Source organism: Babylonia areolata, chromosome 23, assembly GCF_041734735.1.
Source record: "Babylonia areolata isolate BAREFJ2019XMU chromosome 23, ASM4173473v1, whole genome shotgun sequence".
NCBI classification, from domain to species: Eukaryota; Metazoa; Mollusca; class Gastropoda; order Neogastropoda; family Buccinidae; genus Babylonia; species Babylonia areolata.
In genome coordinates, this window is record NC_134898.1 from 30,128,939 (window position 1) to 30,144,308 (window position 15,370).

Here is a 15,370-nt window from a genome sequence, read left to right on the forward strand (position 1 = left end):
ACAGTTACCATTTGTCCCCCTTTTGTGTTCAAGAGAACAGTTACTATTTGTTCCCCCTTTTGTCTTCAAGAGAACAGTTACCGTTTGTTGCTCCTTTTGTCTTCAAGAGAACAATTACCATGTGTTCCCACTTTTTCTCTTCAAGAGAATAATTACCATTTGTTGTCCCCTTTTCTCTTCAAAAGAACAGTTATGATGTGTTCCCCCTCTTTTCTTCAAGAGAATAATTACCATGTGTTCCCCCTTTTTCTCTTCAAGAGAATAATTACCATGTGTTCCCCTTTTTTCTCTTCAAGAGAATAATTACCATGTGTTCCCCCCTTTTTCTCTTCAAGAGAATAATTACCATGTGTTCCCCCATTTTCTCTTCAAGAGGACAATTACCATGTGTTCCCAATTTTCTCTTCAAGAGAATAATTACCATGTGTTCCCCCCTTTTCTCTTCAAGAGAATAGTTACCATGTGTCCCTCTTTTTCTCTTCAAGAGAACAGTTACCATGTGTTCCCCCTTTTCTCTTCAAGAGAATAATTACCATGTGTTCCCCCTTTTTCTCTTGAAGAGAACAGTTACCATGTGTTCCCCCCTTTTCTCTTCAAGAGAATAATTACCATGTGTTCCCACATTTACCATGTGTTCCCCCCTTTTTTCTTCAAGAGAATAATTACCATGTGTTCCCCCCTTTTCTCTTCAAGAGAATAATTACCATGTGTTCCCCCTTTTTCTCAAGAGAATAATTACCATGTGTTCCCCCTTTTTCTCTTCAAGAGAATAATTACCATGTGTTCCCCCCTTTTCTCTTCAAGAGAATAATTACCATGTGTTCCCCCTTTTTCTCTTCAAGAATATAATTACCATGTGTTCCTCCTTTTTCTCTTCAAGAGAATAATTACCATCTGTTCCCCCCTTTTCTCTTCAAGAGAATAATTACCATGTGTTCCCCCTTTTTCTCTTCAAGAGAATAATTACCATGTGTTCCCCCTTTTTATCTTCAATCAGTATCAGTATCAGTAGCTCAAGGAGGCGTCACTGCGTTCGGACAAATCCATATACGCTACACCACATCTGCCAAGCAGATGCCTGACCAGCAGCGTAACCCAACGCGCTTAGTCAGGCCTTGAGAAAAAAAAAAAAACCAGTTCAAGAGAACAGTTACCATGTGTTCCCCCCTTTTCTCTTCAAGAGAATAATTACCCTGTGTTTCCCCTTTTCTCTTCAAGAGAACAGTTGCCATTTGTTCACCCTTTTCTCTTCAAGAGAACAGATAGCTTGTGTTCCCCTTATGCAGACACAAACGAAAGTGATTCACCACCAGTCAATCACATTCATGCACAACTCTGATTCAGAGACAGGAAAATAGAAAGCTAGAGGAACTAGACTGAAAGAGAGAAGGGAGAGGAGAGCTATGCCATAAAGACATTCACAAGTGAAAGCTGCTTATCTTTTTACTATGTTGTGTCTTGAGCAGTTATTGCCTTTGATGGAAGGTGCAGTAGGTAAGAACCATATATTTTGAATTTATGTCATGATTTTTTCCCCCCAGAAAATCCTCTGCGACCTTGCTGGAGAGATGCAGGAAGTGGTGTGACGCTGGTGACACAGGGTGAGTGATGACCTCTGGGAAATGTGGGAAGTACTGGTGGGAAGGACGTGTGGGAAGGAAAGGGGGAGATGGGAGGGTCTTCTTTGCATCTGTAATGATCGTTTGAATTTTTGAGTATTTTAAAACATACATAAATTTCTCTGCTTTCGACTGGTATATATTTAGTGATGTCTTAATTTACTCCGGACGATGGAATGCTATAGCGTTCCTGACGTAAGGTAGCGTTCTGGAAAATAGAACGCTATAGCGGTTTCGACAATTAAAAATTTGTCCACGTTTTCCTCATGGGGTAGCATAAAAATCGCAGCTACACTTGGCATTGCGAACGTGTCAAGGGTCGAATGGAATGTTTCTTTGTGAGGTTTCCTTGACCATACACTCTCTGGCCATCCGTTGACTTTGGTACCCCACATGACAAGCTAATCTGCATATGTATCGAAAATGGCATCGCAGGCGATATAAGTGGAAATTTTTGGAGCTTTTTACTGCTGCTGAAGTGACTGAAATGCTTCAAACTGAAGGTTTCGACATCGATGAGGATGAAGAAGACGTTGAATAAAGTATCTGCAGTGAAGAAAGCTGCCAGCAAGAAGGTACTGACAGTGGCTCAGCTTCTGAGTGCTGTGAAGAGAGGGAGGGGGGGTGGGCGTACACACGACGTTAGAAGAGGGGTCAGTGTTTCAAGTACAGGGTGTTTCATTGAGTTACTTTGTGTTTTGTTTTTTTTGTGTTTTTTTTTTCCTAACCCTAACAAATGGGTCATCTGCAGGGGAAAGCAAGGGAGAAAACTATTCGTCTGGAGTGAGTTGAGAGGTGCTGTGGCAGAATCGGCTAATCGTTAGACTTCTGATCCAGTGTTCACCAGTGATCAGGGTTCGAGGCCCTGTTTCAGTATGTGTTGTGTTACTCCGGTTTTCCTCACTCCACCCACGTAACTGACTTAAGTTGGGGAAGGTTTAACCCTTTGAGCCCTGACCACCGCTTTACCGGTGGTAGAGAAAAATGACATAATGTCTAGCCACCAGTTGAGCGGTGCGTAAACACTTGTGTCGTGTTTTGCTATTGGTTGACTTATATGGAAGAGCCAATCAGAAAAACCGTAATATTCTGATGTCAGCGAATGTAGTACCAACATGGCCGCGCCTTTTCACTGTGTTTTGTGCATGTGCTTTAGATAAAAAAGATTGATTTCAATACAAGTCAACCAATAGCAACACACGACACAAGTGTTTACGCACCGCTCAACCGGTGGCTAGGCATTATGTCATTTTTCTCTACCACCGGTAAAGCGGTGGTCAGGGCACTCTTTTTATATCTGCCGTGACACTTTAAATACCAATTATTTGCAAATTTTGGCTCAGGAGCTCAGGCAGAAGGGTTAAAATTGCTCAGGAACTCGGGGCTCAAATGGTTAAGTTGGGGAAGGTTTAAACAGTGGAAGGAGAATATTGGGCCCAACTTTCTGTGCTGAGCCCTAGACTATAGACACAGTGGAAATGAATTGACTGCCCTGTTGGTCACGAAAGGCTATGCGACCTTTAACTTAACCTTTTATTTGGAGTAGTGATTGCTATTCTGTGTGTGTGTGCATGTGTGTGTGTGTGTGTGTGTGTGTGTGTGTGTTATTTGGAGAAGTGATTGCTATTCTGTGTGTGTGTGTGTGTGTGTGTGTGCACAAACCAGATTGTTATGAGGAGCATATGGGCAAGTTAGATAGTCATGATCCACAAACAGTGTTATCTGTACAGAAAGAGAGCAACTGTCTTAAAACTCACACACCACACACATGCACACTCACACACCACACACACAGAGGCAGGCAGGCATGCATGCAAGCATGCACACACATACGCACACACAAGCACACACACACACACACACACACACACACATGCGCGCATACGTACACAAAAACACATGAGGTATGAATGATGCCAACCCTTGTAGACCTGATACCTGGCAGGTTGGAGCAAGAGTGCAGTTTTCACCTGTACCTGAGACTTCTGGCCAGGTTGCTGGGGCACAATGCTGCCCTCTTGGAGTGGCGTCAGATCAAGGGAAGGTAAGGCATGCCATGAATAAGCTAATGATACTGATGGTGATAATGGGAATTTATACAGCACCTGTTTCTTAAAACAGGGCTCTTGGCACTTTTCAAAAAGGGGGTAAAAAGAATAACAGACTTAAATGGTTATATCACAGACGCACATACACATGCATGCATGCATGCATGCATACACACACATACACACACACATACACCGCACACACATACACCACACACACCACACCACATGCTGACACCAAGACATCCATGAATAGCAGATTCGTACAGACATGTTTTGAGGCCAGATAAGAACCAAAATTTTGTGGCAGTCTTCACTCAAGGGAGATGCTCACTCCACAACCAAGCAGTGATTATCATCAGCAGGGGGCTGAGTAGTGGTGGTCTGTGTGTTCACTGAATCAGAGCAGTACCATTGAACACCACCCAAGCAACTTGGCGGCAGTGAAGGGTCTCTTCTGATGTATGGCCTCCTGGTGACCCAACATCAACAGCTTCCAGTGGACTGCTGGTGCTGGGACCACTGCAGAGGAGACTGGGTGTGGCTGTGTTAGGGAGACTCGTGTGGATGATTGTTAATGTGAAGCAAAATGAAAGATAGAAAAGGGTCATTCACATTAAAAAAAACAAAAAACAACTCCCCCCCACCTCCAAACAAACACTGGAAACAAATGTGGGTTTTCAATCCATGAAAACAGCAGAAATTTGATATGGCTGCAGTAAAATGTTGTGGAAAAGTCATTCACATTAAAAAAAAAAAATTAACAACCCAACAGACACGCATATAAACAAACAAATGGGATATGTTTGCAGTAAAATATTGTGGAAAGGCAACCACTGAACATCACTGAAGTGGCGCAGCAGCAGAGCATGGTTTCCTACTTATGTGTGTCCTCAAGGTGCCCTCAAGGTGTCCTCAAGGTGTCCTCAAGGTGACCAAACTGTGATAGCTCCTGTGGGCCACCAGTGCTGATACAGCAACGCTATGAATCCGTCATTACTGTTATATCAGATGATAAAGTGGAGTGGACTGTTCACCTAGTAGTAACGCGTCCACATAGGAAGCAAGAGCTCACTAGTTCAAATCTTACGATTGCCAGTATTTTCTCCCCCTCCGCTAGACCTTGAGTGGTGGTCTGGACACTAGTTATTCGGATGAGACAATAAACTGTGGTCCATTGTGCAGCATGCATGTAGTGCACTTAAAAGAATCCATGGCAAGAAAAGGGTTGTCCCTGGCGAAAGTCTGTAGAAAAATCCACTTTGATAGGAAAACCAGTAAAATTACAGGCAGAAAAAAATATGAAAAAATGGGTGGCGCTCTCAGTATAGTGATGCACTCTCCCTGCGGACAGCTGCCCGAATTTCACACAGAGAAATCTATTGTGACAAAAGAGCAGTACAATACAGTACAGTCATCCGCATTATGTCAGTGGTGTTATTCCCACGCTTCTCATCCCGAGTCCCCCCTCCCCACACAGCCACACCCAGGTTCGTTTGTCACTCTGTGCTGGCAGCAGCAGTCTGCAGAGAGCTACGAATGTGAGGTCGCCAGAAGGCCACACTAAAGGAGGCTGTGCATGCCTGGTTGCTTGGATGTGTTCAGCAGTGCCTGTTCTGATGTGCAGGACACCATTGATATACACAAAAACCCACTCTAGAGAACTGTTGATCGCCAGGAGGCCACACACCTGTGGAGACCCTGCACTCTGTGTGTGTGTGTGTGTGTGTGTGTGTGTGTGTGTGTGTGTGTGTGTGTGTGTGTGTGTGTGAAAATAGAATGGAATAGAATTAATTCTATTGTCATGAAACCTTAAGTTTTATAAGATACAAATACATATGTATGTAATAATTAAAAATAAACCGTGTGTGTGTACGTGTGTGTATATATGTTTGTGTGTGTGTGTGTGTGTGTGTGTGTGTGTGTGTGTACATGTGTGTGTGTGTGTGTGTGCGTGTGTGTATGTGTGTGTGTGTGTGTGTGTACGTGTGTGTGTGTGTGTACACTTGTGTGCATGTATGTGTGTGTGCACATGTTACACAGGTTTTTCTCCAAGTTCCACCAGCGGCGAATGCAGGAGCTGCAGGAGACAGGCCTGCACAACATGACCTGTCTCTTCCTCACCGTCGCCGTGTGTGTGGACACTGAGGAAGTGGTGAGTCCCCTGTGTTAGTGGTGAGTCCCCTGTGTTAGTGGTGAGTTCCCTGTGTTAGTTGTGTTAGTGGTGAGTCGCCGGTGTTAGTGGTGAGTTCCCTGTGTTAGTGGTGTTAGTGGTGAGTCCCCTGTGTTAGTGATGTTTGTGGTGAGTCCCCTGTGTTAGTGATGAGTCCCCTGTGTTGTGTTAGTGGTGAGTCGCCTGTGTTAGCGGTGAGTCCCCTGTGTTAGTGGTGTTTGTGGTGAGTTTCCTGTGTTAGTGGTGTTAGTGGTGAGTCCCCTGTGTTAGTGGTGTTTGTGGTGAGTTCCCTGTGTTAGTGGTGTTTGTGGTGAGTTCCCTGTGTTAGTGGTGAGTCCCCTGTGTTAGTGGCGAGTCCCCTGCAGTGGTGAGTCCTCTGCAGTGGTGGGTCCCCAGTGTTAGTGGTGAGTCCCCTGTGTTAGTAGTCAGTCCTCTGTTAGTGGTGAGTCCCCTGTAGTGGTGAGTCCCCAGCGTTAGTGGTCAGTCCTCTGTGTTAGTGGTCAGTCCCCTGTGTTAGTGGTCAGTCCTCTGTGTTAGTGGTCAGTCCCCTGTAGTGGTGTAGCAGTACATTATTGTTGTTGATGTTGTTACTGATATTAATATTATTTTTAGTAGTAGTAGTAATAGTAGTAGTAGTATCAGAGTATGGCTGCCTACATGATGGGGTAAATAAACAAAACGGTCACGCACATAAAATGTTACATGTATTTGTGTGTGCATGTGTATGTGTGTGCGTGCATACATGTGTGCGTACATGTGTGTGTATGACTGAAACCTGATTGAATGATACAGGAAAAGAATGATGGGAGCCCAATGGCAGCTGTCTGTTGGCTCTACCCAGATAGAGGTACCCAGCCTGTTGTCCAGGTGACTAGGGTTTGGTCTTTGGCCGAGGACAGGTGCTATGAAAGTATCCATATCAACATTATTATTATTATTATTATTATTATTATCATTATTGATGGGCGCAGTAGCCGAGTGGTTAAAATGTTGGACTTTCAATCTGAGGCTCCCAGGTTTGAATCATGGTAACGGTGCCTGGTGGGTAAAGGGTGGAGATTTTTCCAATCTCCCAGGTCAACATATGTGCAGAACTGCCAGTGCCTGAACCCCCTTTGTGTGTATACGCAAGCAGAAGATCAAATACACACGTTAAAGATCTTGTAATCCATGTCAGCGTTCAGTAGGTTATGGAAACAAGAACATACCCAGTATGCACACCCCCGAAAACGGAGTATGGCTGCCTACATGGCGGGGTAAAAACGGTCATGCTTATAAGCTCACTCGTGTACATTCGAGTGAATGTGGGAGTTGCAGCCCACGAACAAAGAAGAATAATAATTATTATTATTGTTATTATTATTATTATTCCACTATTCTCGCAGGCCAAGAAACTGCTGGGTCTGTATGAAATGGTGAACCCCTCCTCCACATACAGACGACTCCGCCTGCAGGTCTGGTGTGGTGTGTTGGCCATGGCCCAGCTGCTGGCCAAACTCCGCCTCAACTCGGCCTTCCTGGCCGAGGCCATCGCCACCTCCTTCAACTCTATGGCCAAGTGAGATCTTTGCTAACCCTTTCAGTTCGGGAACTGTTTGTGATTTTTGTAAAAATAATCACCAACCTCAAAAAAAAAAAGAAAAAAAAAAAGAATGTTCAGAAGTATGTAAAAGTATGTTTTCTTGAAGGAAAATGAATGGAGAATATTATTGTCATAAGTTCATTGTTGACAGGATGAGATAACTCCCAATTAACCAGTAGAGTGTCAGAAATAAAGTGCTCTCCCCTTACCAGGGAATTTTCAGGATTTGGGGGTAATAAATCACAAAAAAAATTCTAGCACAAAAGCTATAGGCGATACAGATAGAAAGTAAACGTTTTTGTGAAGGAAAATGAGTGTAGATTCTGCTTCTGAGCCTTTTTTCCCAATTAGGTTGATTGTTGATAACTGTTCAGGCATGTAAAGTCAAGATAATAATTTTTGAGCAACAAAAAAGTCTATTTCCACCTCTACACAATGACATTTTTGAGCAACAAAAAAGTCTATTTCCACCTCTACACAATAACATCCATAAAGAAAAGAAACAAAATACAGCTAGAAATAGCATGCCTGTTGTCAAATTATACATGTAGAAGAAATTAAAACAGGCTATAAGTTTTTAAAATCAAATCACAGCTTGTGCAGACATGTAAGTAAATCACTGTCCCAACAAATGATGTAAAAGGTCAGTCATGGTCTCAGATACTGAAAGGAAAACTGCCTGCAAAAAAGAGAAAAAAAAAGAAGAAAAAAAAGTACTTTATGGGTCGCCATTAATTTTGTGAACAGGAAGAATAAAGTGATTCATCAAAGATTTTTGAAAATTATTTTAAAAACATTTTAAATTTACAAAATGTGTTAAACCATCACATCACTTATTGCAAACTTCTTCGTATGCATTCAGCGTCTTCTGTTATGCTTGAAACTGAAAGAAAGACAATTGAAAAATGAAAGAAAGTAGTGGAAAGAAAGAGAAAACAGTGGGAGTGAGACAGAGAGAGGGCACAGAGACAAACAGAGGACATAAGAATCAACGATGAAAGAACAAAAAAAGGAATGATAATGGAGAAAAACAGTCTTAATGTGTCACAGCACATCAGAACGAGGTATAATATTTGAAAGAGATTCCTCAGTGGTTTGTTCCCTTGTTGCAGACAGCTGTCCGGTTCAGCGATGGACTTTGGTCAGAGACAGGAGTTATCACCCCTGATCACTCTGTACATTGATGGAGTCAGAGACATTGTGGAACTGTCGCAGTTGGATGGGGCTGAACACCTCTTTATTGGTAATAAAACTGGATTTGTTTGTTCCTTGTAATAAAGAGAGTAATGGAGTTGAACACCTCTTTATTGGTAATAAAACTGGATATGTTTGTTCCTTGTAATGAAGAGAGTGATGTAGTTGAACATCCCTGTTTTGGTAATAAAACTGGATATGTTTATTCCTTGTAATGAAGAGTGATGGAGTTGAACATCACTTTTCAGTAATATATATATAAACTGGATATATTTGTTCCTTGTAATGCAGAGAGTGATGGGGTTGAACATCTCTGTCTTGGTAATAAAACTGGATATGTTTGTTCCTTGCTATGAAGAGTGATGGAGTTGAACATCTCTGTCTTGGTAATAAAACTGGATATGTTTGTTCCTTGCTATGAAGAGTGATGGAGTTGAACATCTCTGTCTTGGTAATAAAACTGGATATGTTTGTTCCTTGCTATGAAGAGTGATGGAGTTGAACATCTCTGTCTTGGTAATAAAACTGGATATATTTGTTTCTTGCTATGAAGAGAGGAGGCACCAGGGCAGAATTGGCTAGGTGCTGGACTTTTGATCCAGTGTTCTCTAGTGATCATTTCGGCCTGATCTTGTGTCCTTGCTAAAGGCACTTTGTCCCAATTTTCCTCACTTCACCCAGGTGTGAATGGGTACCTGACTACAATCAGGAAAGGTTAGCGAGAATTTGGGCTTCATCTTTCACTGCTGGGCTGGAGAAACAGTGGATATGTATTCATTGCCCTGATGGACGAAAAAGGCTGTGGGAACTTTAATGATTAATTTTTGACATTAAGAGAGAGAAAGTGAGAGAGAGAGAGAGAGAGAGAGCACAAGTCTTGGCATTTAATTTACAAACTGATCTTGAAAACGGAGTTTGGCTGCGTATATAGTAGGGTAAAAAGGGTGATGCAAGTAAAAGCTTATTCCTAGATACAAGCAAACTTTGGAGATGCAGCCCATGATAACAGGAAGAAAGTGGTTTTTGATGTGGCTAAGCACAAGTCCTGGCATTTAAGCCTGTATAGTGGGATTAAAAGGGTCGTAGAAGTAAACTCCAATTCCTAGATGCGAGTGAACTTAGAAGTTGCAACACATGAATGCAGAAGGAGAATGGTGTAATGCCCTTTGTGACAGACTGATTGACGGGCGCAGTAGCCGAATGGTTGCAGCGTTGGACTTTAAATCTGAGGGTCCCTGGTTCGAATCACGGTGACGTGCCTGGTGGGTAAAGGGTGGAGATTTTTCCGATCTCCCAGGTCAACATATGTGCAGACCTGCTAGTGCCGGAATCCCCTTCATGTGTATACAGCAAGCAGAAGATCAGATACGCACGTTAAAGATCCTGTAATCCATGTCAGTGTTCGGTGGGTTATGGAAACAAGAACATACCCAGCATGCACACCCCTGAAAGCGTAGTATGGCTGCCTACATGGCTGGTTAAAAATGGTCATACACGTAAAAAGCCCACTCGTGTATATATGAGTGAATGTGGGAATTGCAGCCCACAAACACAGAAGAAGAAGAAGTCTACTGATTGATTGATTAATCTTTTGTTAGGTGAAGGCATTGACAAGATCTTGCGCAGCAGTGGTGACTCTGAGATGCGACACATTCTGACGGCTCTGGACTCGGTTGTGATGAGACTCAGGTAGGTTTCTGTATGTATGTACTATCATGTGTGAAACGGTGAAATTAAGTGTGTTATTCGTTGTTTATGTGATTTGGAGTGTGTATGTTCAGATAACTCACTGGGGTGGTTTGGCAGGCTTGTGCTGTCAAAATATGATAATAATAATGATGATGATGATGGTGGTGATGATATATTCAGGACCGTTTTCTGAAATAGAATTCAAAGAGCTTTACATATACAAAACACATTAAACAGAACTCTAGAAAAAGGTTTACAGACTGAAATTTTGGGTATTCAAATATTGTATTATTATGTTTTTTTGTGTTCAAACCTAACTACAAATTCAGTGAAACTAAAAACCACATTCCCTGACTGTTTTGGCACCACCTTGAAAATGAAACTGAAACTGTTGTTGACAGACTAACACACTAAAACACAGTTCAGGTTTTAAGTGCTGACTGTTGCTGACTTCAGGGTAGGTCAGAGGTTCTTGTCTGCTACTGGCAACCATGTGACCCAGTACTACCTGCCACATATTGGGAGAGTAAACTCAACAAGAAATTCTGATCTAGAATGGGATTGGCTCCACCACATTGGACTTCCGGAAGACACTTTATATAGTGTAAGAAAAGATTACAGAATTGACAGGAAACCATTTGCAGAGACCCAGGCTGTGACACAACCGACAGACCTAGAAAAATTTGAACTGAAGGAAAAAAAAAAAAAAAAAATTGCAAGACATGTATACAATACAGAGAACAGTATGAAACAAACAATATAAAATGAACAGTAGCATCCACTAGAGAGAGAAAGACAAAACAAAATAAAAAGTGATATATAACAAAACAACAATAACAACATCAACAAAAACAAAAAAATGAAAAAAAAACAACAAACCAACCTTGTCCAATCATTCAATCAATCAATGTTTACACATTATTGATTGCAGTAATCATGATGATTTAAGATGATATTAATAATAAAGACACCAGTTGTAACATAGCAATAGCATCAATTTTGTCAACTATTACAGTAATGGCATCAAGGATGAGGCGAAAGCGAGTGGTAGGTACTGGAAGAATCTGGTCAACAATTCGATGCAGTGCCTCAATTTCTCTTCAGAGTTGAGGGAGGAGAAGAAGTTGTTTACTTGTTTAGCCAGCAGCACAGTGAAAGCTGTATGATCAGTGGTTTCTCTGCTGCAATGGGAATTCGTTTACAGCTTAGTCTTTTGTTAAGGACTGTGACTGTCACATTAGGAGGGAAAATTGCACTTAGTGGTGCAGCCTTGAGGGCTAGTTGGCCTTTGAGGACTATCCCATCTCTTGAGCAAGAGAATAGGGATGTAACTTTGCAAGTCACTCTCCATTATAGTCAGATCTAGCTCAGATCATCGGGACTGCAGTTGCCTGCACTGCTGTTCTGATGGTTGGACAAGACAGATTATCATACTTACATGTTGTTGACAGATGTCTTGTGAGCAGAAAGAAGCAAGGTCAGCCCAGTTTGAAAGAGAACCACGCTTCCAGTCACGTTGGTAAGTCGTCCTTTCTAGAAAAAAATTAACTTCAGAAAACATGTATGTGTGTGTCTAAAAAATGTGTGTTTTTAAGGAATGTATTTCTTTTTAATCTAAGCATTATTTACTTGATATTTTTTATTGTTTGGTGGATCATGCTTTTTTATACATTCTGTGAATGCATTGGATTGAGCTGTTGTAATGTTTTATGTTATGTTTATATCTAGCTCGATGATGTAAAGCGCTTTGAGCAGCATTAGTACTGGATATCGCGCCATAGAAAAGTTATGAATTATTATTAAAACAAACTTTGCTGTTGACAGATTTCGGTTCTCCTAAAGAAACTGTCATTAGAGCATTTGACAATCCCACACCCTTCCCCACCATCCCTCGCCCCCCACTTGCATCCTTCCCCTTTGTCACCTTCATCATTCTGATTCCCTCGCATCTTTTAAATCTCGTCTCAAAACCCATCTTTTCTCTCAGCAGTAAGTTCAATTGTGGCAGGTCCACTTCCTTTGCGTTAGCTGTGCTTGACTATGTGTGTATACATATGTATGTGTACATAACTACATGCATGTATATGAATGTGTATTGTGTGTGCGTGAGTTTATGTAATTTTGTGCCTGCCAATGTGTGCGTATGTGTTAGGGTAGCTGTTAGATACACATGTATTGTTAAAATGTATGTATGCAGAGTGTGTGTGTGTGTGTGTGCGTGTGTGTGTGCGTGTGTGTGTGTGTGTGTAGTCACATTTTGGTGTGTGTATGTAACATAGATGTAATGTTTTATGTTAACAAAGCGTTTTTGTAAAGCACCTAGAGCAGATTTCTGGATAGTGTGCTATATAAGTATCCATTATTATTATTATTATACATACGCCTGACATTTCCACAATTTTGATACTGCGAGCAATAGGTTTCAATCTGATCCTTCTGAACCATCCATATTGATGTTTTTTTTAATTTCTTTATGGTGTTGTTCAGCACTTACTGCAGTTGTTGGTACAAACCTGGTTCTTTTTTTTGTTGTCATACTGTGTCTGGAGTCTTTGAATATTGTGATTTGAAGACTATACTTTTTGAAAAAAGTGTTCCTGATCTGGACTGCTCTTTTGTTTCTTTTGATGCTGTCTGTGTGTCTTTCTTTGTCTGTCTGGCTGTGTTGTGCTGGATCTTTTTTTGTCTCTCTTTTTTTGAGATTTTTTCCTGCCAATGTTTTACTGCATGTTAACTTTCTGTGTATTTTTTTTAATTTTAATTTTTTTTTTTATAGAAATTGGTGATTAATAAAAGGTTTAAAACTAATCATAGTTTTCTGGTTGGAGACATAACTTGACAAAAAACAAGAACGTCAGAGAATCGACAGACAGACAGAAAATACGAAAAAATACTTACCTGTATGAAGAGCACAGGAACAGGAGTCATGATGGCTGCCGGAAAAAGAGGGCGCTAGTCAGGGATACAGAGGGGAGGTAACCTACTTCCGGGAGGTTATCGGCCGTAGCTACTTTCGTTTTCTCCACATAGGTGGATAGTAGTTTGCCCAGGACAGGAATGTCAGACCCCTGCCGGAGTCTGCACTAGTGGGTCACGTTAAGTATGTTATTTAAATGTAATTTTAGATAGAAAATTTCCTTTTTCTTCCTCAATTTGTGTTATGCATTTGTTTTTTTTGTTTTGTTTTTGTTTGTTTTGCTTCTGCAGCCTTTGCCGATCATCTGTGGCTGCATGTTTACCCTTTTGTCTGTGACCATTCCTTGACCTTGACCCCTCCGCTGAGTCTCGCTGACCTTGCACTGTCTTTTGCTCATCTGGCCTTGGATCTGTGAGTACTTGTAAATGCATGTGTGTGTGTGTGTGTGTGTGTGTGTGTGCATTTTTGTGTGTTTGTGATTGTTTTTTTGTTCAGATTATGTAATGTTTATATGTACATGTATATGTGAATAATTATGTGTTGACGTTTTTGTCATCAGACCATAATTTCGTACATGATTATGATGTTGATGTTTTTGTCTTTTTTGTCATCAGACCATAATTACATACATGATTATGATGTTGATGTTTTTGTCATTTTTTACCATCAGACCATAATTACATACATGATTATGATGTTGATGTTTTTGCCTTTTTTGTCATCAGACCATAATTACATAATTATGATGTTGATGTTTTTGTCATTTTTTACCATCAGACCATAATTACATACATAATTATGTTGATGTTTTTGTCATTTTGTACCATCAGACCATAATTACATACATGATTATGATGTTGATGTTTTTGCCTTTTTTGTCATCAGACCATAATTACATACATGATTATGATGTTGATGTTTTTGTCATTTTTTACCATCAGACCATAATTACATACATAATTATGATGTTGATGTTTTTGTCATTTTTTACCATCAGACCATAATTACATACATGATTATGATGTTGATGTTTTTGCCTTTTTTGTCATCAGACCATAATTACATACCATAATTACATACATGATTATGATGTTGATGTTTTGCCATTTTTTACCATCAGACCATAATTACATACATGATTATGATGTTGATGTTTTTGTCATTTTTTACCATCAGACCATAATTACATACATAATTATGATGTTGATGTTTTTGTCATTTTTTACCATCAGACCATAATTACATACATGATTATGATGTTGATGTTTTTGTCATTTTTTACCATCAGACCATAATTACATACATAATTATGATGTTGATGTTTTTGTCATTTTTTACCATCAGACCATAATTACATACATGATTATGATGTTGATGTTTTTGTCATTTTTTACCATCAGACCATAATTACATACATAATTATGATGTTGATGTTTTTGTCATTTTTTACCATCAGACCATAATTACATACATGATTATGATGTTGATGTTTTTGTCATTTTTTACCATCAGACCATAATTACATACATAATTATGATGTTGATGTTTTTGTCATTTTTTACCATCAGACCATAATTACATACATGATTATGATGTTGATGTTTTTGTCATTTTTTACCATCAGACCATAATTACATACATAATCATGATGTTGATGTTTTTGTCATTTTTTACCAATGATTATGATGTTGATGTTTTTGTCATTTTTTACCATCAGACCACCACCTTGGGGAATCTGTGCAGGAGGGGTCACAGGTGTCGTCAGGCAGTTTGTCCTCACTGAAAACTTGCACGCAGGGTAATACTTTCTACTTCAATTTTCATCTGCTGGAATGGTGATAGTCTTTGTATAAAGAATAAGAATATGCTGAATAAGATCATGAATGTGTGCAGAAAGGTTGTGGGTGTGAGACAACAAGCTTAACTGAGTTGTGTAATGTCAGATTATGACAGAAAATAATGCAGATTTTAAGTGACAGTAGCCATATTCTTTCAAATCATTATCAGTATTTACAATCAGGCAAACACTTTTGCGTTCAGAATTTCAAAGCAGTCTGATTTAAATGCTGCTTCATTCCACAATGAATCCAAATTTTTAAGTAACTATGAATAATGATGTGACTCATGAAATGTATATGAGTATACAAT

The 15,370-nt window shown here is 40.2% G+C and overlaps 1 protein-coding gene across 2 annotated transcripts in view; it reads left to right on the forward strand.

Moving 5' to 3' along the window:
* Positions 1-15,370, forward strand: part of LOC143298241 (protein MMS22-like) — a 55,664-nt gene that overhangs the window by 18,254 nt on the left and 22,040 nt on the right. For both annotated transcript variants that reach the window (XM_076611056.1, XM_076611054.1), the window contains exons 16-24: positions 1,542-1,601; positions 3,565-3,663; positions 5,711-5,822; positions 7,226-7,398; positions 8,535-8,665; positions 10,215-10,305; positions 11,757-11,824; positions 13,513-13,633; positions 14,940-15,020. In XM_076611056.1, coding sequence (XP_076467171.1) covers positions 1,542-1,601; positions 3,565-3,663; positions 5,711-5,822; positions 7,226-7,398; positions 8,535-8,665; positions 10,215-10,305; positions 11,757-11,824; positions 13,513-13,633; positions 14,940-15,020 — 936 coding nt within the window. The remainder of the gene's footprint in view (positions 1-1,541; positions 1,602-3,564; positions 3,664-5,710; positions 5,823-7,225; positions 7,399-8,534; positions 8,666-10,214; positions 10,306-11,756; positions 11,825-13,512; positions 13,634-14,939; positions 15,021-15,370) is intronic.